Consider the following 27,850-nt stretch of genomic DNA (forward strand, 5'->3'; position numbering starts at 1 on the left):
TCGTTGCAGATCCTCCTGCATTTCAGTACAATTTTTCATTGTTACAACCTCTCGATACACCACAGCATCATCTGAAAAATGCCTCAGTGAACTTCCGATGTCATCCACCAGGTCATTTATGTATATTGTGAATGGCAACGGTCCTATGACACTCCCCTGCGGCACACCTGTAATCACTCTTACTTCGGAAGACTTCTCTCCATTGAGAATGACATGCTGCGTTCTGTTGTCTAGGAACTCCTCAATCTAATCACACAATTGGTCTGATAGTCCATATGCTCTTACTTACAATAGATGTGTGATGAGTGCTTGGCCATAAATTAGGATATAGTGATGGCCATGGTGGACCATATCACTATATGTCCAGTATTCGCAATGTCTGAGATGTGAATCCTCTTGAAACTAAATTCGCTGTGTTGTCTTCGCCTGGACAGTGTCTCCAATGAGACGGTGTGGTGAGCGTTTGTGTTTCTGACACTCTGTCGCATACAAACGTTTTCCTTGTGGCGTGATCACCCTTTATCCATCCAAGGATTACAACGTAAAATGTCAAAGTGTTGTGTTTCTAAGTTTGATGATATTGTAGTAGCCTGGCTACTGTCAGTGGTGCCAGCAGTTCAAGCTACTTTTACTACACATTAGTTCGGAAATACTATCGCAAGAAGTGATGTATAAGACGGCACCATATTCTCTCTCAGATGTATCACAGAAAATTTGAATATGGAAGCCATCGTTCCCTGGCTGTTCAATCCTCCTTGGAATGATAATATCAGATACCTCAGGAAGATTTGCCATCCAGTTGCACCACCTAGCCGATAGCTTGTGAGGCAGGAGTTCGTCCCAACATGAAACAGAATTTTTCTACGATGGATACTGAAGTTATCAATCCCAGAGAGTCATAAGGACCTGCTATTGCTCGTAGGAAATTTATTTCTGTTGCAATTATTTCTGCAAATTTTGCGATGACTTGCCTCTGACTCACTGAGAATATGTCGTCTTCCTAGCTCTTTGTCATCCCTAGAATCGTGACTTTCGTTTGGATATTTCTTCCTTCCACTTTATAAATTGCGGATAACTGTTGCGAATTAGTCACCCACATCGACAGAGTCAGTTTTATTTTCTTCATTACCGAAGATAACTCGCAACACAGAGGGACTGAGTTGCTTTCCGATTCGGTTCTCGCAGCAATGATGCATCCAAGTACATGTTCTGATGCAGTAAGGCATCTGCTGCGTGGAACTGAAACTGATAATTATATGTTGGTTGACGAATAGTAGCTGAAGGGAGAAACGGGCTGCATTCGAGACCGAAACGTAGAAGTGAGGATCGATGAATTTTGCTTTGTCCTGTATTAATGTGACCTTCAAAGATGTTATTTTTGATCTTGTACCAGAAGAAACTAGTAAGATCACTATCGCCGGGGTGTAGTGAGAGCTGCAGAAAAGCTTGAAGAATATCGGTAATGACTAGAAAGCCTCGCAGCCGAAGTATTATGAGGACCTCAATCACCTCAGGATACCGACTACTAAAGTGTCATTAAGAGCGTTGTGTTATTTGGGGGAGGAAACCAAACTGCGAAGTCATCGCTCTCATTGGATTAGGGAAGGATGGGGAAGGAAGTTGGCCGTGCCCTTTGAAAGGAAACATCCCGGCATTTGCCTGAGCGATTTAGAGAAATCACTGAAAACCTAAATCAGGATTACCGAACGCGGCATTGAACCGTCGTCCTCCCGAATGCGAGTCCAGTGTGCTAACCATTGCGCCACCTCGCTCGGTTGTCATTGACAGTTCGTGTGAGGAACTGTCAAAGACTCTTTGCCAGTTTGTGCTGCCCTGTCTTACTCGCTTTACCAATAGATGAGGCAAAAAAAATGAATTTGTAGATTCTTCTGTAGGAGCCACTCTCCGCGATCATTTATAACTTATTCTAAAATTAAGTTGTCATAAACGTGTCTTATGTCATAATTTTCTGCATAGTCTTTTCTGTAAGGCAGCAAAAAGCCCATTGGCATCGTGAAAGTTGTCAGATAGAACGACAGCGGATTTTCGAGGAAGGCCAACAACTCGCCGTTGGTCTATACGAAAATCTTGAACTACCGCTGGCTCTTTTTCACTCGTTAATCGTTCTTGATCGGCGTTGATTCCGACTGCTTCTAAAAGCTACCTGCTGTGTCCCAATTCGGTTCTTTAATAGCTAAATTAATGAGATTACCGGCTGCGTGCTTAGCTTAAACATCTGGGCGATATTCACTGAGAATCCACCCGAGTTCAGAGAGCAACAATGCTTAAGACGGAGAAATGTGTATTGACGCTGCGTCGTCCACAATTTCTTAGTAGTGACCCGCTATAATAAGTAATTCAATAGGAATACAGCTTTCCACTTCCGGGGGGCCGCCAACTATAAATGTTTAATTTTTGATTTATCATAACATCTTTGGACACTGCATGATGTTCCGTGAAGTAATGTAACCTTCGAAAGCATAGAGCCTAACATGAATTCGTCTGCGTGCGTTACTTACCTTGAAACGCACATGTCTACGTGGCTCAGTCGTGAAAGAAGATTGGACTGCATCTGCTGACAAGGGCCGAACATCAGTAACCTTCAGGTTTAGATTGTCGACCAGATTTCGGCAAATGAACGAGGATTGGCTGCCTGCATACAATATACCACGTGTGAGTTACCTTTCGCCTGTGCGCTCTATTTACAAACACGCGTGCCGTCTGAATGGGTGTGAAACTTGAGCGCCCCGTGAACACATCGCCCACTGAACTATTAACGCGGACGCCGAGAGAATCAGATTGTTTGCTACATGTCTTAGGTTGGTTCGAATAATCACAGAGTGATCGGAGATGAATCCCTTTCCAATAAGAGCATGCGGCTCTTCCTTTCTTGGAACAGTCTTTGTCAGAGTGGCAAAGATAAAGAAGACACAGATTTCCCGGTTTTAAGTTAGAATCTTGAGGCGCTCTGGAATATCCTTTACCACATTGCAGTCTTGTGCCCAATTATCGCTATGTTCGCAAAAAAACTGAGTAAGTCTTTACGGTATATATGGTCTTGTGTTTCGAACGGCCTTGCTTGAAGTTAACGTTGAGACATGGTGCGGCAACAGTTAATCTGCCGGATGTACCTGATGTGTTCGTGAATGATGTGTTCTTAGGTAATTTCTGCGCAGTGAGTGCACCATCAACTTCTTTCTCTAAAAATTCCATCAAACGTAGCACATCCCCTTCGGATAGTTTCTCCGTCTTGACATGAATTACCGAACGCCAACAAATGTCTCCGGGGAAAGAGAGAAAAAATTTTTGGAGTGAGAATCTTACGATAGACAACACCCAAAGATTTCTGAGCTTGAATGCATTTATTGCGTTCTGTGAATGTCGAATTAAGAGTTTCAGGACGTTCACTTCTTCTGTCCGCCCCCGGTAGCTGAGTGGTCGACAGAATGTCAATCCTAAGGGATCGGGTTCGATTACTGGCTGGGTTGTAGTTTTTCTCCACTCACGGACTGGGTGTTGTGTTGTCCTGCTCATCATCATTTCATCCCCATCGACTCGCAAGTGGCCGAAGTGGCGTCAAATCGAAAGACTTGCACCCGGCGAACGGTCTACCTGACGGGAGGCCCTAGTCACACGACACTTAGTCTATGCGTTTGCGGTCTCCATATCTTGTGTGAAGAATTCGCTTAGTGTTTTCGTAAGTAGAAGTAATCGTTGATATCCCATCGACCGTTGTCTGAGCTTCCCTAAGAGACATCCTGTTAGGAACACGTGTTTGTTAATAGTAGACATAGAAGAATTCCTATTGATACAGCTTTCAAAATGTTCCCAAAATCTAGGCCAGGTCTCTATGTCTACAGAGAATGATTCAAGCTTAATAGACGGCAGCTTAATTGACGCAGGGATCTAAAGCACAGACGAAGCTGGATCAGACACACACAATGCCGTGGCAGACGTAGACAATTTTTTACTCGATAGCATTTTGAGCTTTGAAAATTGCGTTGTCGAGATAGTCATCGGAAAGAAATCCGTGTTACACTCCTCGTCCAAGACAATAACGTCTTGGAAGAGAAGTATTTTGACAAGCTGCGATAGAAATGAAGCTATAATATCCTCTAACGGTGTTGATGCGTCTAACGCCACGCGATAATAAAGAACATGTGCCAGAACAAGATATTATTTGAAGCGTGCTCGCGCAACTGGCTGCGAGCAAGCAGCATTGTCCCTTACACTCCCTCTATCCCTTGAACTGAGAGAGCTTTGGTTCGATGGTAATCATTGTGAAAAGATGTAGTCTAGCTTTTGATCTTAATGAGTGAACGATTCTGATTTTGTGTGAGAATAATAAGCCAATAAAGTAATTTGCAGCAATTCGGTTCCAATAATTATGGAACCTGTACAGAAAATTGAAATAGAGATCAACATAAACATCATTTCCGCCCTTTTCTCGTGAAAACCACGCATTGCATTTTGAAACACCATTCAGGGAGACTTTCAGAGGTGGTGGTGGTCCAGGCTGCTGTACACATACTATCCACAAGTTCATCAAGGCACTGTTGGTCCAGATTGTCCCACTCCTCAAAGGCGATTCGGAGCAGATCCCTCAGAGTGGTTGGTGGATCACGTCGTCCATAAGCAGCCCTCTTAAATCTGTCACAGGCATGTTCGATACGGTTCACGTCTGGAGAACATACTGGCCACTCGAGTCGAGCGATGTCGTTATCCTGAAGGAAGACATTCACAAGATGTGCACGATGGGAGCGCGAGTTGCTGTCCGTGAAGACGAATGTCTCGCCAATATGCTGTCGATATGTCATTCAGGTACCGTACAGCCGTGAAGGCGCCTTCCGTGACCACCAGCGGAGTAAGTCGGCCCCACATAATGCCAACCAAATAGTAGGAAACCTCCACGATGCCACGATGCTGCACTCCCTGGACGGTGTATCTAAGGCGTTCAGCCAGACCGGGTTGCCTCGAAACACGTCTCCGACGATTGTCTGGTTGAAGGCATATGCATGCGACACTCATCGGTGAAGAGAGCGTGATGCCAATCCTGAGCGATCCATTTGGCATGTTGTTGGGCCCATCTGTATCGCGCTGCATGGTGTCGTGGTTGCAAAGATGGACCTCGCCATGTACGTCGGGAGTGAAGTTGCGCATCATGCAGCCTATTGCGCACAGTTTGCGTCGTAACACGACGTCCTGTGGCTGCACGAAAAGCATTATTAAACATGGTGGCGTTGCTGTAATGGTTCCTCCGAGCCATTATGAGTAGGTAGCGGTCATCCACTGCAACAGTAGCCCTTGTGCGGCCTGAACGAGGCACGTCATCGACAGTTCCTGTCTCTCTATATTTCCTCAATGTCCCAACTACATTGCTTTGGTTCACTCTGAGACGCCTGGACACTTGCCTTGTTGAGAGCCTTCCAGGCACAAAGTAACAATGCGAACACGATCGAATAGCGATATTGACCGTCTAGGCATGGTTGAACTACAGACAAACACGAGCCGTGTACTTCTTTCCTAGTGAAATGACTGGAACGGATACGCTGTCGGACCCCATCCGTCTAATAGGCGCTGCTCATGCATGGTTGTTTACATCTTTGGGAGGGTTTAGTGACATCTCTGAGCAGTCATAGGGACTGTGTCTGTGATACAATATCCACAGTCAATGTATATCTTCAGGAGTTCCGGGAACCGGGGCGATGCGAACCTTCTTTTGATGTGTGTATTTGTGCATTCCTACGAGACATTTCTTTGGACTGTGGAAGCTCGTACCTGCAAACTCTATACGGTCGTTAATTTAAAGACTTTTAAAAAAATCCATTTAGACGGACAGGCTTCCATAGAAAGGAAAATTGGACCGTAGTTAACGTAGACTAAGTTAGCGACAGATTCAGTACGCAGTTTTACGACCGGCACGGACATCGAGTGCAGCTTACAGTCAGCGTGCAGCAGCAGTTCTATAGTCTACCATGCACAATCCCCTGAACATAAACGTCGTCTATTGAGATCTGTTTGGTTATCTATTCATTTCAAAGACCGAAACCCTTTTCTTAGAGAGTCTTAATACGAAAGAACTAAGTATTTGAATCACTAATAATAATAATAATAATAATAATAATGATGATAATAATAATAATAATTAAAAGAAAGTAGTAACTAAATGAATAATACTAATAAAAATAAAAGCAGTTCATCGAGGTTACTTTTTATCCCTGAAAGGAAATTTTCAACACAGATCTCCATCCAATAACTGCTTTCAGGGTAAAACAATGACTCCTCTCATGAATCATTCCATCTCAGTAAAATTATAATAATTTACCTTTCGCGTGAGAAGGAGTTACAGTGTGCCATCCAATAGTTTTTCAATTGCGAATACTAGAGGCGTCATAGGACTTCTCTGACGCGATCATTTTCCTTTCAAACTTTATAACAGCCATTTTTTTTAATTTGGCTTTCAAATAATACGCTAATACGTCAAAATATTCCACTGTTTCAAGTAATCGAAAACCGACTACGTGAAGCAACTAGTTGTTGTCCAGATACGGTAGCGGCTACCGCAGGAGACAGTTGACGAGGAATTTTACACGCACAGGCATATGATTTTTTTTTCCTAGACATGACACTTCCTAGTGTATTCTAATATATTCTAACGGCAACAGCAGGCTTCGCGGTCTGTGATAATTGTCTTCTCAGTCAAAGGACCACTGGACAGTGTCAATCGTCTGTGTAGTGTGTCTACTCTAAACCTCACACTTGCGTAACACCTATTAAATATAGTTGTAGCTGCATCCTTCGTCAGTGGCAAGAAGACGGCAGTGTATCGTCTGATGACAGATAGACCACGAATTCCCAGCTCCGCGGTTGCGGCATCGGAAAATGTCGGCGTCGAGTTCAGAATATTAAGAAAGTACAATCGATCATTTTACAGGGTCTTTACTTACGCAACTATAACAGCAAGGCACAACATAGGTAGAAATATAAAGTGCTCAGGACAACTTCTTAACTATGGCCCGAGTACACCATAGTTTCCTCGGTGACGATTTTGGATAGCGTCATTTCCCCATGCGGTTGTACTGTAACCACGGAGGCACGAGATCAGTTTATAGACTTAGCCGTTGTGGATATCATGCTCTTTTGGATATCAGATAAATTTCTCCGTTTCCTCATTACAACGACCGCACTGTTTCTCTGCCCACCCTCCACGCCTACGCTTTGTATACCCTGCACTGCTAGTGCTACCGTCTGACGTCTGTGAGTTGTTGCTGCACGTTGACGTCGAACATAGGCGATGGTCACATTAATGTGAATGGATAGTGTATAAAACAGATCAACAAGGACTTAATGTTACCTTACTTGACGATTTTTCTTTGAAGAGATGAAAGGTGGTTCCAAAGCAACGATTGCCGCTTCATTTCAGAATCATGGCGATAAACTCAACATTTAAACGGAAGTTTTGATCGTCTTGAAAGAGTTGATTACTTTCTATGCAGAGTTCCACGCTATATTGCTTCTGATTACATCTGGTACAAACATCGCCGCAATCCTACTAATGTTCATTTCATCTGACAAGACACTATTACACACACCGTATCTTATTCCCAAGGTACTGCACAGTTCTTACATCGTATGCCTATGACCTTGCAGAATCATATCCCTCACAGTCTGAACGTTTTCTGGTGGGACACCAACTTGAATGCTAACTGGAACTGTCCTCATCATCTCAAAGTTCGCTTAGAGCAGTTGTATGGCTGACATAAAGTGTTGTCTCCAAAGGCTTGCTTCAACATTTGGTGCTTTTCTGCAGCGGCTTCTCGAAATTCAAAATGAAACTGCTGCACTATCTAATCAACGACAACAAATTCACGGAAACACGACCATAGTAATATCCTCACTAACATTTAACTAATCACACATATTGCAGCCACTAGCCATACTGACTCCTCAAAAGGACCAATGCGGAACACCTGGCTGTGTTTCAATGTACTCTTAATCATTTGGAAAGGGAAGCACAGGAATATGTTTTCATAACATACGTCTACATTAAACACTCTAGGGTATCAGAACGTAGATTTTAACTGAAACATTCTTGGGTAAGACCTTCAGGTATCTATCGCACCAGATTTGCATGCAGTCTTAAGCAATATTGTTTGATTTGAACATAAATGCTGATGGTGGCCAAGTAAGCAGGTAGAACTGTTGTAATTGACCCGAACGACCCCCATGCAATGTCCTCAATACGTTGCAAGTGTCAGTCGTTTACAGAACAGAGTACCGTGCAGCTGAGTGCGTCATGTCACAGCTACGTTAATTGGAACGTGGACAAATTGTTGGTGCTAGTATGAGGGGTGCTTCCATAACCAAAGTTCCCGAAGTGTTTGATATTTCAGTAGACATCGTATCGAATATCTGTGTCACATATAGAGAAAGTGGAACGTCATCATCCGCTAAATCACAACGCGGACGAAAGTGTGTGCTGAGAGATCGTGACGGACGGCGATTGAAGAGAACTGTGACAAAAAAAATAGACGACAGCTGCAAAAGTCACTGCAGAACTGAATGTCGGACTTGCAAACCCTGTCAGCACCAAAACAGTGAGGAAGATCCAGAAGTAGAGAATTCCAGGGCGAGCTGGATTTCCGACACCACTCCTCAGTGATGCACACATCTTTAAAGGGACTCTGGAGGAATGGAAGGCTCGGTTGAGTCTTTGTTTTACACTGTTTTCAGCTTCTGCTCCAGCTCACGTCTCAACAGTAAGATCGGCGGTTCGGTGGTGATCTGGGTTACCATATAGTGGTACTCACAGCTACTCTGCAAATTCCATTACTGTCAAGGATTATGCGACTATTTTAGCTGATCAGGTCTGACGTATAGCACGCAACATCATGCTCTGTTCCAAGACGACAGAACCCCTGTTCACGGAGCTCAAGCCGGCCGCGGTGGTCTAGCGGTTCTGGCGCTGCAGTCCGGAACCGCGGGACTGCTACGGTCGCAGGTTCGAATCCTGCCTCGGGCATGGGTGTGTGTGATGTCCTTAGGTTAGTTAGGTTTTAGTAGTTCTAAGTTCTAGGGGACTTATGACCTAAGATGTTGAGTCCCATAGTGCTCAGAGCCATTTGAACCATTTGAACCACGGAGCTCACGTCGTCCAGGCTTACTTCGAGGCTATGATATTGCTTTTTAAATAAATGTCTATGCACAAGTGACTTTGGTTTATACATTATGTGGTTTACTTGTGCTACCTTATAATGGATCTAAGTTTATCATTACTCTGTAAACACATTCTCTGTTTTCCCGTCTGGCGGCGCCATCAACTAAAGTATCGGTCACTTTGATTCATAGTTCTGTAGTAGCAGCCGTAAACGTGTGCCATAAGGACGCTTTATACATCTGGCCTATGTTATAAACATGCCCTGCGTTCTGTTAAGAGCGAATAAGCTTAAACACAGATGACGTGTGAAACTTCCTGATAGATTAAAACTGCGTGTCGGACTGAGACTCGAACTCGGGGCCTTCGTCTTTCATGAGCATGAGCTCTACCGACTGAGCTACCCAAGAACGATTCACGTCCCATCCTCAAACCTTTAATTCTGCCAGTATCTCGTCTACTACCTTCCAAACTTCGCATGAGAGCTTCTGTGGTCTCTTAGAAATGAATATTTGTTTCTTTAAATCCACCCTTATATATGTGGTTTCTTATGTTTGTTCCGCTTACCGCTCTTCGCCTTATAATATATTCTTATTTATTTCCGCAGACAGCTGTGTCCTCTGTATTTCGTTGGACGACGTGCCATTTTTGGTGACTGCGGGACGTTCTGTACTCTTGCCAGTAGTCGTCGAGTGTTTTTACCCAGTGGACGGAGAATGTAAGGTTTTATTGGATGATGTGCCATTTTTGGTGACTGCAGGATTGTCTGTATACTTTCCAGCGATCCTCGAGTATTTTACCCGGTAAGTTTGTCTTTGGTTACCCTCTTTTCACAATTCAGGTCGTGGTTTTCAAGCTGATTTACTTAGCGGACAATGAACCTTTATAGCTGTTTCCTGGCTCGTAAATTTATACTGAGGGAAGTTTTTCCCCCAGATGCCTGATGATACTCCTGTGAGACTAAAACGCGTCTCAAATTAAATAAATAAAAAACCATTTTGCAACTTAGACAACCTATTCTTTCTTGATCGTCCAGGACTTGTTTGACCACAAGGGTGAGTTGTTGCACCTTCCATGGCCACCATAGTTACCAGACCTCGACATTATTAAGCCGCCGTGGTCTACTTTGGAGAGATGCGTGGGTGATCGCTATCCATCCCTATTACCGTTACCTGAAGTTCAGATATGGTATGGGATGAAACTTCGTGGAAGATTAAAACTGTGTGCCGGACCGAGACTCGAACTCGGGACCTTGTTTTGCAGAAGAGCTTCTGTGAAGTTTCGAAGGTAGGAGACGAGGTACTGGCAGAATTGAAGCTGTGAGGATGGGTCGTGAGTCGTGCTTGGGGAACTTAGTTGGACGCCGGCACGGTAGCTCAGCGTGTTCGGTCAGAGGGCTGCGTGGTCTCTGTAATAAAAAAAAAAGAAACTGAGTCAAGGAATCAACGATCAACTTGAACGGATGTCTTGTGACGGTCGCCCAGACCAAACGCGACGAGCTATATCGAACAAAAAGAAAAAAAAGAAAAAATCTCGTTTGAGTCACTTTTTAAAACTAAAAAAAAAAGTTGGTAGAGCACTTGCCGCGGAAGGCAAAGGTCCTGAGTTCGAGTCTCGGTCCGGCACAAAGTTTTAATCTGCCAGGAAGTTTCATATCAGCGCACACTCCGCTGAACAGTGAAAATCTCATTATGTTATGGGATACCTTTGAAAACCGTACGCGAACTGTAGAGACAATTAGACGCTGTTTTGAATGCGAATGGTTTTCCTGCATCTTATCAGGCATTACTGAACACAGCCTCATTAAAAAAAGATTGTCTTCCATGAAACGGAGCCGGCCGCTGTGGTCGAGCGGTTCTAGGCACTACAGTCAGGAACTGCGCGACCGCTACGGTCGCAGGTTCGAATCCTGCCTGGGGCATGGATGTGTGTGGTGTCCTTAGGTTAGTTAGGTTTAAGTAGTTCTAAGTTCTAGGGGACTGATGACCTCAGACGTTAAGTCCCATAGTGCTCAGAGCCATCTGAAGCCATCCATGAAACGGAAATCTTCCAGCTGCTTGGGTTCTGTCAACATAAAAGCCGTTAATATCAGAATGTGCAGTAACTGCTTCAATTGGAGCAGTTGTCATACCATAAGTGGTGCACTGAAACGGGCGTTTGATGTTGACAGACAATGGAGAAATACGCTGTCACCCACCGTCTAACGAAATCAAAACTGGTACCTGTGTTCTTCTGTCATAAGGATCGGCATAATCTCCGATAGCATATGGAAGTTCCGTGAGTTCGCGACGTCTCTGCGACATAATTCAGCCAACTGTATAAAGTACCACACGCCATACAGAAAACTGCTGCCGGTGCCCCTGCGGGGTGTCGTAGAAAGCTTGAGAGCGCATACAAGTCTGACGCTGCGGGATATCCGTGAAGCATTTATCCACCTTCAGCACATTTTCCCCACATTGAAATTATGCGATCGGCATGTCTCGTTTTTCTAAAAAAGAAATGTACAGCATAAAACACAGCTTCGTTTCACAACTTTTCGGTAATTAGTGAGGCTCATAGCGCTCACACATCAACTGTGCCCATTCAGCTGTCTCTGCCTCTAGCAGCCTGCTCCTTGTGCAGGTGAGCGAGGACGGCTACTTCGTGCACTTCTACGCGCCTCCCGGCCTGCCGCCGCTGCCCAAACACGTCGTCTTCGTGCTCGACGTCAGCGGCTCCATGTACGGCCGCAAGATCGAGCAGCTCAAGACCGCCATGCACACCATCCTGGACGAGCTCAACGAGGGTGACACTTTCTCCTTGATCCCGTTCGCTTCTGAAGTAAAGGTAAGGTGAAGCAGCGCACTGACTCTAGCGTTTAAGGCCCAAGGGTGTACAAAGGGATGACAAATGGAGCAAGTGTTAAATTCACAGAAACGGAAAGTGGTACACCATCAATGCAAAATTGATACCCAATGCTTCCATTTCTGTGGATGTGTTGATTAAAATTTATTCCTTAATTTGGGAACTAATTGTATCACCAGTTGACAAACCCACATATTTGCCCGGGTGTTTATTTTGCCTATTTTCTATTACACTCATGCTCATAAATTAAGGATAATTGCAGGATGTGGTGCCACATAACGTGGCACTACACAAAACTGGCGCTAATAGCATAGCCACATAGGGAACACACACGACACAGATCTGAAAGTCCACGGTATTGGTGATAAGTTGAGAAAACCGTCCGGAAACACATGTGCTACAAAACGCCACTGTTTCCTACGGATGTACCCCGACATCAATATGGGATATGATCACCATGCACACGTACACAGGCCGCACAACGGATTGGCATACTCTCGATCAGGTGGTCGAGCAGCTGCTGAGGATAGCTTCCCATTCTTCTACCAATGTCTGTAGGAGCTCCTGAAGTGCCCTAGGGGTTTGAAGACGTGTAGCGATACGTCGACCGAGAGCATCCCAGACCTGCTCAATGGGTTTTAGGTCTGGAGAACAGGCAGGCCACTCCATTCGCCTGATATCTTGTGTTTAAAGGTACTCCTCCACGATGGCAGCCCGGTGGCGCCGTGCGTTATCATTCATCAGGAGTAAGGTGGGACCCACTGCATCCCTTAAAAGGCGAACATACTGGTGCAAAATGACGTCCCGATACACCTGACCTGTTACAGTTCCTCTGTCAAAGACATGCAGGGGTTTACGTGCACCAATCATAATCCCACCCCACACCATCAAACCACCACCTCCATACAGGTCCCTTTCAAGGACATTAAGGGGTTGGTTTCTGGTTCCTGGTTCACGCCAGATGAAAACCCGGCGAGAATCACTGTTCAGACTATACCTGGACTCGTCCGTGAACATAACCTGAGACCACTGTTCCAATGACCGTGTACTGTATTCTAGACACCAGGCTTTACGGGCTCTCCTGTGACCAGGGGTCAGTGGAATGGACCTTGCAGGTCTCCAGGCGAATAAACCATGTCTGTTCAGTCGACTGTAGACAGTGTCTGCAGACAACTGTTCCAGTGGCTGCGGTAAGGTATCGAGCAAGGCTACCTGCAGTACTCCGTGGCCGTCTGCGGGCACTGATGGTGAGATATCGGTCTTCTTGTGGTGTTGTACACTGTGGACGCCCCGTACTGTAGCGCCTGGACACGTTTCCTGTGTGCTGGAATCGTTGCTATAATCTTCAGATCATACTTTGTGGCACACGGAAGACCCGTGCTACGACCTGCTGTGTTCGACCAGTCTCCATTCGCCCTAGTATTCTACCCTCGGAACGTCATCAGTATGTGTTCTTTGAGCCATTTTCAACACACAGTCACCATTAGCACGTCTGAAAACGTCTGCACACTTACTCGTCGCTGCACCGTACTCTGAAATGCACCAACACGTCTGTTCATATCTGAACTACTGCCAGCGCCACCGTGCGACGACAGCAGGTCAAATGCACAGCATGGTCATACCCCGAGGTGATTTAAGGCCGCAAACCGCCCACCAGAGCGTTGTTTCACCATGTATCAGCATTATCCTTAATTTATGAGCATGAGTGTAGAAACGATACCTTATATGTACTCATGTAGCAGACCTGGCGTGAGATGATCATGGACAGCTTCTGTATCCGGGTGCAGGTGTTTCCTGTGTCTACAACTCAATTTTATAAAAGAACCTTTGGAAACGCCTCTTCGTAGCGTTATGGACGGCCAAAGTTTTCTCCTACAGCCGTTTGCCATTCGCAGTTGAAAGCAGTCGACAGTGCTGCCAGGTGTCATGGATTTCCTTAAAATGAATCGCCTGTAGGAGTCCCTTTATACAAAAGGATAAACGTATTAAAACGTCATACACCGTGCGACCTCAGCATTTACAACATCATAGCTCTAGAACCATGTGTCGTAGAATTATATATTTGTGTAGGTACAATTCAGCTACATATGTCGCTACTATCTGCGGAATGTGTTACAAATAATGTCAGAAGCAAAGAAGTAATAAATTTAAACGTCATGCACAATGCGGCAAGTTTTTCACCCATCTTTGGTTTTATGTACACTCCTGGAAATTGAAATAAGAACACCGTGAATTCATTGTCCCAGGAAGGGGAAACTTTATTGACACATTCCTGGGGTCAGATACATCACATGATCACACTGACAGAACCACAGGCACATAGACACGAGCAACAGAGCATGCACAATGTCGGCACTAGTACAGTGTATATCCACCTTTCGCAGCAATGCAGGCTGCTATTCTCCCATGGAGACGATCGTAGAGATGCTGGATGTAGTCCTGTGGAACGGCTTACCATGCCATTTCCACCTGGCGCCTCAGTTGGACCAGCGTTCGTGCTGGACGTGCAGACCGCGTGAGACGACGCTTCATCCAGTCCCAAACATGCTCAATGGGGGACAGATCCGGAGATCTTGCTGGCCAGGGTAGTTGACTTACACCTTCTAGAGCACGTTGGGTGGCACGGGATACATGCGGACGTGCATTGTCCTGTTGGAACAGCAAGTTCCCTTGCCGGTCTAGGAATGGTAGAACGATGGGTTCGATGACGGTTTGGATGTACCGTGCACTATTCAGTGTCCCCTCGACGATCACCAGTGGTGTACGGCCAGTGTAGGAGATCGCTCCCCACACCATGATGCCGGGTGTTGGCCCTGTGTGCCTCGGTCGTATGCAGCCCTGATTGTGGCGCTCACCTGCACGGCGCCAAACACGCATACGACCATCATTGGCACCAAGGCAGAAGCGACTCTCATCGCTGAAGACGACACGTCTCCATTCGTCCCTCCATTCACGCCTGTCGCGACACCACTGGAGGCGGGCTGCACGATGTTGGGGCGTGAGCGGAAGGCGGCCTAACGGTGTGCGGGACTGTAGCCCAGCTTCATGGAGGCGGTTGCGAATGGTCCTCGCCGATACCCCAGGAGCAACAGTGTCCCTAATTTGCTGGGAAGTGGCGGTGCGGTCCCCTACGGCTCTGCGTAGGATCCTACGGTCTTGGCGTGCATCCGTGTGTCGCTGCGGTCCGGTCCCAGGTCGACGGGCACGTGCACCTTCCGCCGACCACTGGCGACAACATCGATGTACTGTGGAGACCTCACGCCCCACGTGTTGAGCAATTCGGCGGTACGTCCACCCGGCCTCCCGCATGCCCACTATACGCCCTCGCTCAAAGTCCGTCAACTGCACATACGGTTCACGTCCACGCTGTCGCGGCAAACTGGCTGACACTGACGGCGGCGGTGCACAAATGCTGCGCAGCTAGCGCCATTCGACGGCCAACACCGCGGTTCCTGGTGTGTCCGCTGTGCCGTGCGTGTGATCATTGCTTGTACAGCCCTCTCGCAGTGCCCGGAGCAAGTATGGTGGGTCTGACACACCGGTGTCAATGTGTTCTTTTTTCCATTTCCAGGAGTGTAGTTATACCTTCTGAACCTTTATAGGTGAGTGGCTGTTAACAATGCAGCAATTGTTGCCTGATACTAATGAATATGTGTACCAATTTTGGTTGAATTCATTCCAGTGGTTTACTAGATGTTGAACATCTCGTACAAACATACATACATATTTACTTATTCTGTATTTGGCCTGAGCAGATTAGGAGCTTAAGACCTCTCTTACGATGGACCAGAAAACTCACATCATAAAATATTACTAAATAATCTCAATTTCTGTGATCAGGTCTACTTCTGGCTCAATTGCTTACATCTGAGAAATTATTGTGAGCAAAGTTACAATTACAAACACAAATAATAACAGTGAATAATAACAGCAACTGCCTTTAAGGATAATAATAATAATAATAATAATAATAATAATAATAATAATAACAGCCAAACTGTTCGGGAATTCTAAAGTAAATTATGATAAAACCAATTCAAACAAATAGAGCTCCACTTCAAAATGAACAATACTGGAAACTTCTATAAGAATTTAAAAAAACGAAACTCAAATATTCCCCACCAAACTTTTGCTCAAAAGATTAAAATGGAAAAACAGAGTAAAGAATTTTTGAAATTTACAAACTTGTGAATATCCTACATTAAGATTTGACTTTACTCGAGAACTCAGTACTTTAATTCGCATCCCGGAACGAAAGGGAAATTCAATGACGTCATCAAATCTCTCAAGCTTGTAAAGCACTTGTGAAGGATTCCGAAACTGCAATACTTTGGAAATATTCGAATAACAAATTTCTGGACAAGCTGACCGAATTGTTTTAAAATATTTGATTGACAGAGGAGATTTCTGAAAGCTGGAAGACAATATCGACCCACCCACTGCACAAAGCAGGTAATAAAACAGATGTGAACAACTACAGAGGCTTTAATCTCATGCCAGTTGCCCATAAAATCTTATCAAAGGCATTTTTCACTAGGGAAAAGCTACAACTTTTCCCTCAAATTGGTGAATAGCAATGGTAGGAATGTGACTGTATAGAAAACTCTGATGCTCACAGCAGGTTCTCAAATTAGAGTCAGTAGTGATGTATCTAACAATATTTAAAAATTTCGTAATCTCTGTTGTCGAGAAAAGCATATAACTCAGTCAATAGGCAACAAAGTAAGGTTAGATAGTAATATCGTGGCTCTCATTAAGGAAACACTAAAAGCATTCCCTGCATGTGAAAATTAGAAGTAAAATTTCTTGAAGTTTTGAGAGTAAAACCGGCGTCACTGGGAGATGGTCTCGCCCCGCTCCTCTTGTGCGCAACAAAAACTCATAGGGAAATGAAGAATGTCTTTAGGACAATACAAATCAGTCACTGAGTTAGATTTCAAATAGCCTGTCTACCGTTTGCGAAAGACTTGGATATTTTTCACGCTCACTGGGACCAGTCATTAGATATAATTGCTGAAAGCGCAAGCTGAAAAAGCAGGTTTGCAAATCTCCTTTGAGAACTGAACTAGACATCTCTGAGACAGAGGCCGTTAAAGTAAGAGTTAATAAAATGATTTGAAACAGTACTGATTACTATGAGCTTCAGAAATTTGCATATGAAGTTACTCTATACAAACAGGCAGTACAAATATAATTTATAAGAAAAGTTTTGGTGCAGAATAATTGATTGCACTGATTGCTACACCAGCTCAGAAGGAGCCTGCACTTTCATTTATCACACAAAGAGCTTATGGGGTCTTTTAAACTGGCACGGTTTTAAGAACCATAATCAATTGTAAATAGTAATACACAAAATTAAGAAAGTCAGAAATATCTTGAGCAGCAACTTTAAGTATCATGAATAATGCAAAATCATTGCAACAGTTAACAAGTTGTGGACCTAGCAACTAGTCTCTCATTGGACTCAAAGTCAAACTGACCTTGTAAATGACTGTATAACTTGAAAGCAACTACTTTAAAACAACTTATACAAAGGAACAAACAATTACAAGTTTACAAACCTGTTTAAAGTGAAATAAGTCTGCTGTCTTTTCATAACTTTTAGTTACAGGCAGCTATAAGCACTTTATAATTTTGTCATTGATTATTTTTATGGCATCTTCAACTTTTGTAGTCCTGTCTTCTCCAGTTGCGTGTAATATCACTGTATATTGATAATTTTTACTTATGGACGGTATGACAGCAACTGAATAAAATACAGTTTTAGTGCTATACGCGTTTCGCCTTTATTTTCTGCAAGGCATTATCAGTGGCCTGGAATATCTACATATGTTAGCTATTTAATTTACATTTTTGTCACTGTGCCTATAGGTTATAAACGGTTTTGGTGGTATTTCCTATTAAGTAGTAATGTTTTGAACTGTACTTACAGGTTGCGTGGACAATTTATTACATATTACGCTCCTGTTGCATTTTTGATGTTGTTCTTCTTCTTATGAATGCCAATTTGCGGTTTTTTCCCACACTCCACAGCACTATGAACTGAACGCTTGTTTCAATGCAATGTTTTGGTTTCTGTTGGCGACTGTCAAATGTTTTCGCCAAAGATCGAATGTTATTGCCAAACTTTCGAGTGTAATTATTGAAGTATCTGTGATCTGTACGTGTATGCCTGTGTGTGTTTGTGTGTGTGTGTGTGTGTGTGTGTGTGTGTGTGTGTGTTCAGATGGTGTGAGGAAGGTTTTTTTTTTATCTTATCATTTCCTTTATTAAGTGTAGTACGGAGCCTGTGCTGATGTGTGTTTGTTCATTTATCACATGTTTGTTTTCTGCTGTGGCTTTCTGGATGTGGAAGTTACCTTGCATTTGTATAAGATGTTTGTCATGGTTGCTTATTCTCATTATTTCCATTTCTTGTTCCATGTTTGTAGGATGATGGTTATGGTGTTTTAAATGCTCTGCAAATGTGGAATGGTTTGTTTCGTACTTCCAACATCTGATATGTTCTTTATATCCTGTTTCAAAATTCCTGCGTGTCATGCCTATGTATACTGCATCACAACTTTGACATTCAAGTGAATATATTCCTGATTGTTGGAATTTGTCCCTCTTGGTAGCTGGCTGGCTTAGGTGCGATAGGAGGGTTTGCCCAGCCTTATATGCTATTTTGAAGCCCTGTTTGTTTAGCATGTTTGCAACTCTGTGTGTTAGTTTATGTGTATAGGTCATGGTGTACCACCTGGTTCTTTTCTGTGTGGCGTTGTCATTGTGTGTGTTTGTTGAGTGTGTTTGTAAGTTTTCAGTTTGTGAGTTCTTTTGTATTCTGGAAATGTTGTGTTTGTTTTGTATTTGTATTTTTATTTTTTTATTGAGCCTGTGTACCACATGTGTGTCATACCCGTTGTTCCTAGCTGTTCAGTTGCTGTCAGACGGTCCATAAGTAAAAATTATCAATATACCGTGATTTTTATGGCAGCTTCTTATTTCATGAAAAGCTTTCTTTAGGAACACACCTTAGGAAACATTAAGATGAAAAAAATTGTGTGGAGTAAATCGTTTACTACTGTACAGAAAACTAACGAAACTTCACACTGTACAAAGTTAATGAAACTGAAAAATGTTTCACTGCCAAAATTATCAGTTTAATAAAAACAGAATACTCGGAATTAATTCCCTTGGAAAGGACTCCGCCTAGGAACGTGACTGGGAGCAATTAAGATGCGCGCATGTAATTTAGAAGTTCCACAAAAAGTTATTATTCAATATAAAATACCTGGTCCATCAAACGTACATATTCAATAATTCTGGTGAAGGTGGTGGCGTCTGTGACAAATTACAATGGCTATGAAATTTACGGTAAAGCAACCATTGTTCATGTTGTTAGCCTCGCCCTAGTATAACTATTCTTGGCCTCGTAAACTTAACGAAACAGAACCAATAATGATGCCACGGTCGACAGTCCATTTTACATTCCATCTGAGACTAATTTTATGCTCGCAAGCCTCAGCTGAAATGAAATGAAATGTTGTGTGGCCAGGGCCTCCCGTCGGGTAGACTGGTGTAAGTCACTTGAGTTGCACCATTTCGGCGACTTGCGTGTCGATGGGGGATGATATGAGATGATGAAGACAACACAACACAACACCCCGTCCCAGAGCGGAGAAAATCTCCGACGCAGCCGGGAATCGAATCCGGGCCCCTGTGCACAGCAGTCGGCCGCGCTGTCCACTGAGTTATCGAGGCGGGTGCCTCAGTTTATACTTCCAAATTACCCACAAGTCTGCCGCTGACCATTAAATATCGCAGTCAGAACTCGAATATGCCACTCGCCACAAAGGAATCAACCGCCTTGCCCATCAAGGCTATCTTTTACAGTCACACCAAACTACTTCAGTAGCCGCGGATCTTTACTACAGAATTTACATTTAACTTCCCTACTTATGTACCTGTAAAATATACAGAGTTTTTACAAATTATTTCATTTACAAAGTGTTACGTATAAAACCAGAGGTACAGTTACAATATAATTTCTTAAAACGCCAAGTAATTATCACATTATTACACAACCAAAGAGCTTGACTTTGCAGATATACTACTGTACAATGTCAGCAGAGAGCTTATATGGAATATTCATAATCCTATCGATTATTGGTGTTACAAGCTGGTGCGGGACCATAATCAAAATCTGTGAGTTCATTCTTATCTGCCTGTGTAGCTCGCACGCCATACTAAGGTCTGTGACGGCCGTCAGCTCCCAGTACGATGATAATTTATAAACATCTCCAAGAATTTTGTTAAATGTCACTCTGGTGATTCATGGAGTGATACTTTTAACTTCCGTCAGTCCATGTACAACGATAGTCCCTTCAAAAAATTATGTTCCAAATTTTTGTAACAATTTCTGTAAAGATTCAATCGATGTTTACATGTCGGGAATCATAATAAAGAGCTTATACATACAGTCTGACCAGAAGTATCTGGACACCCATACGTAATGCGGAATTGATCACTAGATGTTACAAGATGTAGACTCGCCCATAAAAAAGCAGATGGGGAGAGTTGCGTTGTCAGTAGAGATGCCCTAACAACAGCACGAGTCTTTGAGGAGAAGATAGTGCCTTAGAAAGTCATCTAAAAATAAATGCGCGAAATCAGCGTGTGCGACGACTTTGAACATTCGTGCGCTCTTCCGCTGCACGTCGTGTTGAGCGGAATTCTACCCATTCCGAATTTGGAACGTTCTGAACGAATGTACCTGCCGTGGAGTGACAAGACGAGGTCTCTTCCTCCACCAGTGTTCAACCTGTAACGACCATCGACGGAGCCCACCCCGCCAGACCGCACTGTTGTCAGGCTCTGAATGTTCTTGCTTTCCTGACTGTGCGCCATCAACCCAAAGTGTTAATGTTGTCTTTACAGAATTGTGAATAATGGTGTATCTCTCCGCAAGCGCGAGAACTGCTGGGTGGCCTTGATTGCGATCCAGAAAGGCTGTCGTTATGATTCAAAATACCGTTGGTGTGGCATGTCTGAGGCCTTACGAGTTTATGAGGACGGCGGATCCAGTCTTCGTGATTTGCCATATTTAATCAAAGCTCGGTTGTGGGACACATCTTGAACAATTTTGTATAACTTTCATTATGGTTCAAATGGCTCTGAGCACAATGTTACTCAACTTCTGAGGTCACTAGTCCCATAGAACTTAGAACTACTTAAACCTAACTAACCTAATGACATTACACGCATCCATGCCCGAGGTAGGATTCGAACCTGCGATCGTAGCGGTCTCGCGGTTCCAGACTGCAGCGCCTAGAACCGCACGGCCATTCGGCCGGCCTTTCATTATGTGTGTTGAAAAATGTGGATGGTTGTTCGATTATGTAAAATCTCGTTTTACACGTTTTCACGTAAGCGAAGACTCATTTTACAAGTGTTTATGTCACAGCAGCATTTCTCATGCATGGATAATGGGGGATTTACAGATTATGAGTTTTAAGTATATTGTTTTATTATGGTGGCTGTTCAGAAATATTTGTATCGGCGTTTTCGTATGATTCCACTCGCAAACAGAGCGAGGAGGAAACACTCTCTATATGCCTTCCTACGATCCCTAATTTCTCTTATGTTCGTAGTCCTTATGCGAAATGTATGTTGGCGGCCGTAGTATCGTTCTGCAGTCGGCTTCAGATGCCAGATCTCTAAATTCCTCGAAAGGTATTTCCATAATATTTGCGTGTACAGGCAATAAATCTAGCACCCCACCTTTGAATCGCTGCGATGTCTTCCTTCAATCCGACCTTTGGAGATCCCAAACATACGAGCAATACTCAAGAATGAGTCACACTAACATTCTATATGCGTCTCCTTCACAGAAGTCTCACATTTTCGCAAGACTTTCTACAAAGCGAAGTCCAACATTCGCCTTCCCCTCTACAATACTTATATGCTCGTTCCATTTTATATCGCATCGCAACGTTACGCCAACATATTTAATCAGGCTGACTGTCTAGAGAAACATCCCTAATGCTGTATTAGAATATTGTGGGATTGGAGCTAGCAGCCATTTGTCACGCAAATTGCATATTTTGTCTAGCTCATCTTCTATACTGCTTCAGTCATTTAAAGATTACACCTTCCCGTACAGTATAACATCATCAGCAAACAGCCGCATACTTCTGCCCATCCTGCCTATCTGATCATTTACGTGTATAGAGAACATGAGTGGTCCTATTACACTTCCCTGGGGCGCTCCTGACGATACTCTCGTCTCTGACGAACACTCGGCGTCAAGGACAACGTACTGGCTCCTATTAAGAGTACTTAAGAAGTCCAAGAACTACTCACATTTGTTTCCTTATTTGAATCAACTAGTCTGATGCGGCTCGTTACGAATTCCTTTCCTGTGCCAACCTTTTCACCTCACAGTTACAATTGCACCCTATATCCTCAATTATCTGCTGGATGTATTGCAAAAAATGGTTCAAATGGCTCTGAGCACTATGGGACTTAACATCTGTGGTCATCAGTCCCCTAGAACGTAGAACTACTTAAACCTAACTAACCTAAGGACATCACACACATCCATGCCCGAGGTAGGATTCGAACCTGCGATCGTAGCGGTCTCGCGGTTCCAGACTGAAGCGCCTAGAACCGCACGGCCACACCGGCCGGCGATGTATTACAAATTTTGTCTTCCTCTACAGTTTTTACCTTCTACAGCTCCCTCTAATACCACGGAACTTACCCCCTGATGCCTTAACACATGACCTATCATCCTCTCCCTTATTCTTGTCAATGTTTTCCGTATGCTTCTTTCATCGCTGATTCTGCGGAGAACCTCCTAATTCTTCACCTTGGCAGTCTGTCTAATTTTTAACATTATTCTGTAGCACCACATTTCAAAGGCTTTTGCACTCTTCTGTTCTTGTTTTCGCGCAGTATACTTCTCACTACCATGCTCTGCTCCAAAGGGACATTCTCAGAAATTTCTTCCTCAAATTAAGACCTATGTTTGATAATAGCAGACTTCTCTTGGGCAGAAATGCCTGTTTCGTTAGTGCTAGTCTGCTTTTTATATCCTTCTTGCTCTATCCGTCATAGGTTATTTTGCTGCCTAGATAGTAGAATTTCTTCGTCCACTGCGTGTTCCCCAATTCCAATATTAAGTTACTCGCGGTTTTAGTTTTACTACATCTCATTGCTTTGATCTTTCTCCGATTTACTCTCGATACCTATTCTCTGCCCATTACACTGTTGATTCCATTCAACATAGCCAGCACTCATCTTCATTTTCGCCGAGGATAGCAATATCATCACCCAATCTTGTCATTGATATCCTTTCACCCTGAATTTTAACCCACTCTTGTACCATTCTTTTATTTCCCTCGTTGCTTCTTCGATATGTGGATTGAACAGTAGAGGCGGAAGGCTGCGTCCTTGCCTTGCACCCTTTCGAGTCAGAGGTCTTAGTCTTTGGTCTTCCAGTCATGTTGTTCCCTCTTGTTTTTGTACATATTGTATCTTATCCTTCTTCTCATATAGCTTACCCCTATTTTTCTCAGTATTTCTAACATCTTGTACCATTTGACAACGCTTTTTCCAGGTCAACAAGTCCTATGACCGTATCTTGACTTTTCTTCTGTTTTGATTCCATTCTCAAAGGCAAAGTTAGAACCTCCTCTCTAGTGCCCTTGTCTTTCCTAAAGCCCAAATGATCGTCATCTAACAAATCCTCAATTTTCTTTTCAATATGTCTGCAAATTATTACTGTCAGAAATCTGGATGTAAGAGTTGTTAAGCTAATTGTATCATGATTCTAACACTTTCGGCTCTTGCAATCTTCGAAACTGTGTGGATGATATTTTCCCGAAAATTTGATGTTATATCACCAATCTCATACATGATACACACCAAGGTTGAATAGTCCTTCTGTTGATACTTCCTCGAATGATTTTAGAAATTCTAAATTTAGAACTTCTATTTATTCCAAATGTTATCTGTCCCTCTTACCCTATTTGATTTTAATCCTTTCAAAGCTCTCTTAAACTGTTGTTCTAATACTGGCTCCGCTATCTCTTCCATGTCGAATCCTTTTCTTCCTCTGCATTTAACAGTGGAATTATCATTGCTCTATTAATGCTATCGCCATTGCTTTTAATTTCATCGAAGGTTGTTTTGACTTTTGTATGTGTTGAATCCGTGCTTTCGACTTCTTTTCCAATTTCTTCAAATTTTTCTTGCAGTCAGTTTGTATTTACTTCCATGCACTTCTTATTTATTTCGTTCCTAAGTGAGTTGTATTTCTGCGTTTCTGAGATTCCCTGAACATTTTTGTAATTTCTTCTCTTGTCGATCGCTGAAGTATTTCATCTGTTCTCCATGGTTTCTTTAGAGTTGCCTTCCTTGTACCTAAGGTTTTCTTTCCAGCTGCTGTGATTGCCCGCTTTAACGATGTCCATTCCTCTTGGACGGTACTGCCTACCGAGCTATTCATTATCGTGATGTCTATAGCCTCAGAGAACTTCAAGCGTTTCTCTTCATTCCTTAGTAGTCCCGTATCCCATTACTTTGCGCACGATTCTTCCTGGCCAGTCTCTTTAGCTTCAACGTATTTCTCGTCATTCCTCTTGTGATTCTTCAGTAAAGTATTCGCTATTACAAATGGATATTTATTGCAGAACTTAATTAGTCTTTCTCCTCTCTCGTTTCTACTACCAAGTCCATATTCTCCCATAACCCTTTCTTCTACTTCGTCCCCTACAACCACATTCCAATACGTCATGACGATTACTTCCTTTACGTACTGAATTACCCGTTCAGTATCCTCACATACTTTCACATACTTTCACTTTCACTTTCTGAGGCTTGCGGCATGTATACCTGAACTATTGACGTCAGTGTTTGTTTTCTGCCGATTCTGATGAATACTACACTATCAATGAAATGTTCACAGTTACTAACTCTGTAGTCTATCTTTCTATTCATAACCAATCCTACTCCCTTATACTATTTTCTGCAGCTGTTGATATTACTCTGTACTGGTCTGACCAGAAATCCTTGTCTTCCTCTCATTTCACTTAACTGACTACTATCATACCTATATTCCTTTTCAGATTTTCTAGCTTCCCTGCAATGTTCAAACTTCTGACATTCCACGCCCCGACTCGTAGAATGTTATCTTTTCGTTGGTCATTCAGTCTTTTTCTCATGGTCCCCTCTCCGTTAGCAGTCCTCTGCCGGAGATCCGAATGGGGGGACTCGTCTGGAATCTTTTCCAACTGCAGGCCACGTGTCCTGTGGATACGCATTATGTATCCCTAATGCAGTGATTTCCATTGCCTTTTGCCTCCTCATATCGCTGATCATTGCTGATTCTTCCGCTTTAGGGGTAGTTTCCCACCCCAAGTGCAAGAGAGAGCTCCTCTCCTCTCTGACTAGGCCGTTGGCTGAATGAGTGTGACTTCTTATGCCGGAAGTTTTCGGCTGCCATTACTGATGATTACTGATCAAAGACGTTACCCAGTTTTTTAGACGGTATCTCCTTTTTCCCACTGCGTTTAATTTTTTTCATTCTAATTCATTTTTCTTCTTTTTTGTTATTAGTTTTTTGGTCCCTCCCCTCTCTCTTTACAGTCCAGCCATTCTCTCATCTGTGTTGTCTTCTTCAGCTAGCTTCTAAGCTTCATTTGCATGTAAAAGATTTACACTGCAGCTCGAAGAAAATCGAAGGTTCATCTATGAAGAAGAAAAGTAAATATTTTCTCCATATTTCTGATGGGAGTAGATTAAACAAGGAAATAAATTATTTGCAATCTTTTCCTAAACAGTTTAAGAAAGGAAAGTTCTTCTTGATATTTGTGCTCTTTAAAACTATTAACAGCAAAACGAAATGGTACACAAAATATTATCACCTTATTGTTGAAGGGAGGTTGTCTCTCCTATTCATTGAAAGAAAAATATTTGTAAGAACATAAAAATGGGAAATAAAACTGTCTTCTGCATTGTTTAACGTCCGCTATAAACCCTTGAAGATTTGAGTAGAACTGAAGTCCCCTGAAGTAACTAGGCGTCTTACATACAGAGCAGTGCCACCATCTACTATCTGAGTTACTTATATTCTGTTAGTTAACCGTTGATGATGATGTTCAGCATATTTCCAAATTACCGCCTTTAATCATTATGATGGCTGGTTTTAAGGCCTTCGCTCTCTGTCTATGAATAATAATCTATGAAAGTAGCATGCCTGTTCTGCTTGATAAACGATGCTGTATGGTCCATGATCAGCGTTACAGCATAGATTGCTTGTGCCTGAAGGATCTCCAAGATCTGAGCTCGTACGGTCTATCACCGACAGCCTATGTCTAAGAAATGTTGCAGTTACTTCTGCATGTTCAAACGCGAACCTATGAATTAGCATATCTACTCTCCCACATGCGTCACAGGTTGTGAAGGCCTGTCTTATGTAGCTACTCTTTCGTTTACTGCTACGTACCAGTCGGCTGTGATGTGTGACGTTAACGTGTCGCTGTGCATGTTTCACCAAACTTTACTCCATTTTGAATGTGGCTGCTTCTCTTCGATACTTTTTCTGTGGTTTGTTATCGTTAGAAGTTCATAAAACTGCCTGTTAGTCAGGCTTCCTGTATCGACAACGTTGTGCCGAATGTAGTTCATTTCCATGTAGTGCAGCCGTACATGTCGGTATGCCTGTGATATCAGTTGGTGGGCCAAGACTATGGGGCTTCCACCGCTTGATGAGGTTTGTGATGATGCTGGTCCTTCGGGTAGGAACTTCCATCCTGATGCGATTTAGAAGCAGGATTACAAATTTTTTGTGTTTCTTAATCACTTGAAGGCCATATTTGGACGTGGATAAAGTCCATGTGTCAAAGCGAACTTTGTGCCCTCTAAACAGAAACCAGCATAGCGCATGCTATATACTCTTTGGTAGATTGTCGGACATAGCAAGAACTTGCGCCATATAATTAATCTTCATTGTAACGGCGATGTCTATGGTCTTAACCTACAGTATTAATTTCAAATGACGGTCAGAGGGGAGAATCAAAGCAGTACGTTATTTATTAAACACTTGTCACCAGTTCTTCGTCAGGAACTGTGTGGAATGGCCTCAAATGTAACACCGAGAGATTTGTGACAACCCTTTTCTATGCACCAGATAGCTTGTGATGTGTCTCCGATACCTCGTCCATTTGCAAGGCTGCGGATTTGGCTGTATTTAATTTTGCTACTGAAAGAAACGTGAATGCCGATAAAAGAGTTACTACTGACGTAAGTTGTTTTGAGGATGACACAGTTACGCATATATCGTCAGCATACGCAATGCATGGGACAGTAACAGAATCGATGCTAAGCCCGGTCCCACTGTGCACTAAGATCATCAGTAGCAGGTCCACTGCACTGGCGTATTATTTCATTGACAGTGACCTTCCTTGGGGGGACGGACTGCCCATTAATGAGAATCCTGGAAGAGACGTTTGTAGTGAATTTGCGAATTAACGCGATAAAGTGACGTCCAAAACCAAGTTTCGCCATGCTTTCAAAGAGGTAGTGCCGACGTACACGATCATAAACTTTTTCAAAATCTAAAAATATCAGGGCGCATGTCCTTTGTTTTCAGCATATGAACAGATTATGTCCCTCAATTAAAAGGCAGCTGAGACTGTACTTCGTCCTTGCACTTTACCTCGTCCTTGCACTTCGCTGTGTTGGTAACTGCCTAAGATTTGTGCGTAACGATTAGCATCCTTTGGTTAATGATCTAGTAATAATTTTGTAATCGGTGTTCAATAGCGTGATGGTCTGCATGTTTTTCACCTTCCTGCTCTTAGCTCT

General features: G+C 43.2%; 1 protein-coding gene across 1 annotated transcript in view; it reads left to right on the plus strand.

Annotated features, from left to right (window-relative positions):
- The window catches only part of LOC126170695 (inter-alpha-trypsin inhibitor heavy chain H4-like), a 198,662-nt gene that overhangs the window by 117,325 nt on the left and 53,487 nt on the right, over nt 1-27,850 (plus strand). The window contains exon 7 of the mRNA XM_049920747.1: nt 11,777-11,980. Coding sequence (XP_049776704.1) covers nt 11,777-11,980 — 204 coding nt within the window. The remainder of the gene's footprint in view (nt 1-11,776; nt 11,981-27,850) is intronic.

Source organism: Schistocerca cancellata, chromosome 1, assembly GCF_023864275.1.
Source record: "Schistocerca cancellata isolate TAMUIC-IGC-003103 chromosome 1, iqSchCanc2.1, whole genome shotgun sequence".
Taxonomy (NCBI): Eukaryota; Metazoa; Arthropoda; class Insecta; order Orthoptera; family Acrididae; genus Schistocerca; species Schistocerca cancellata.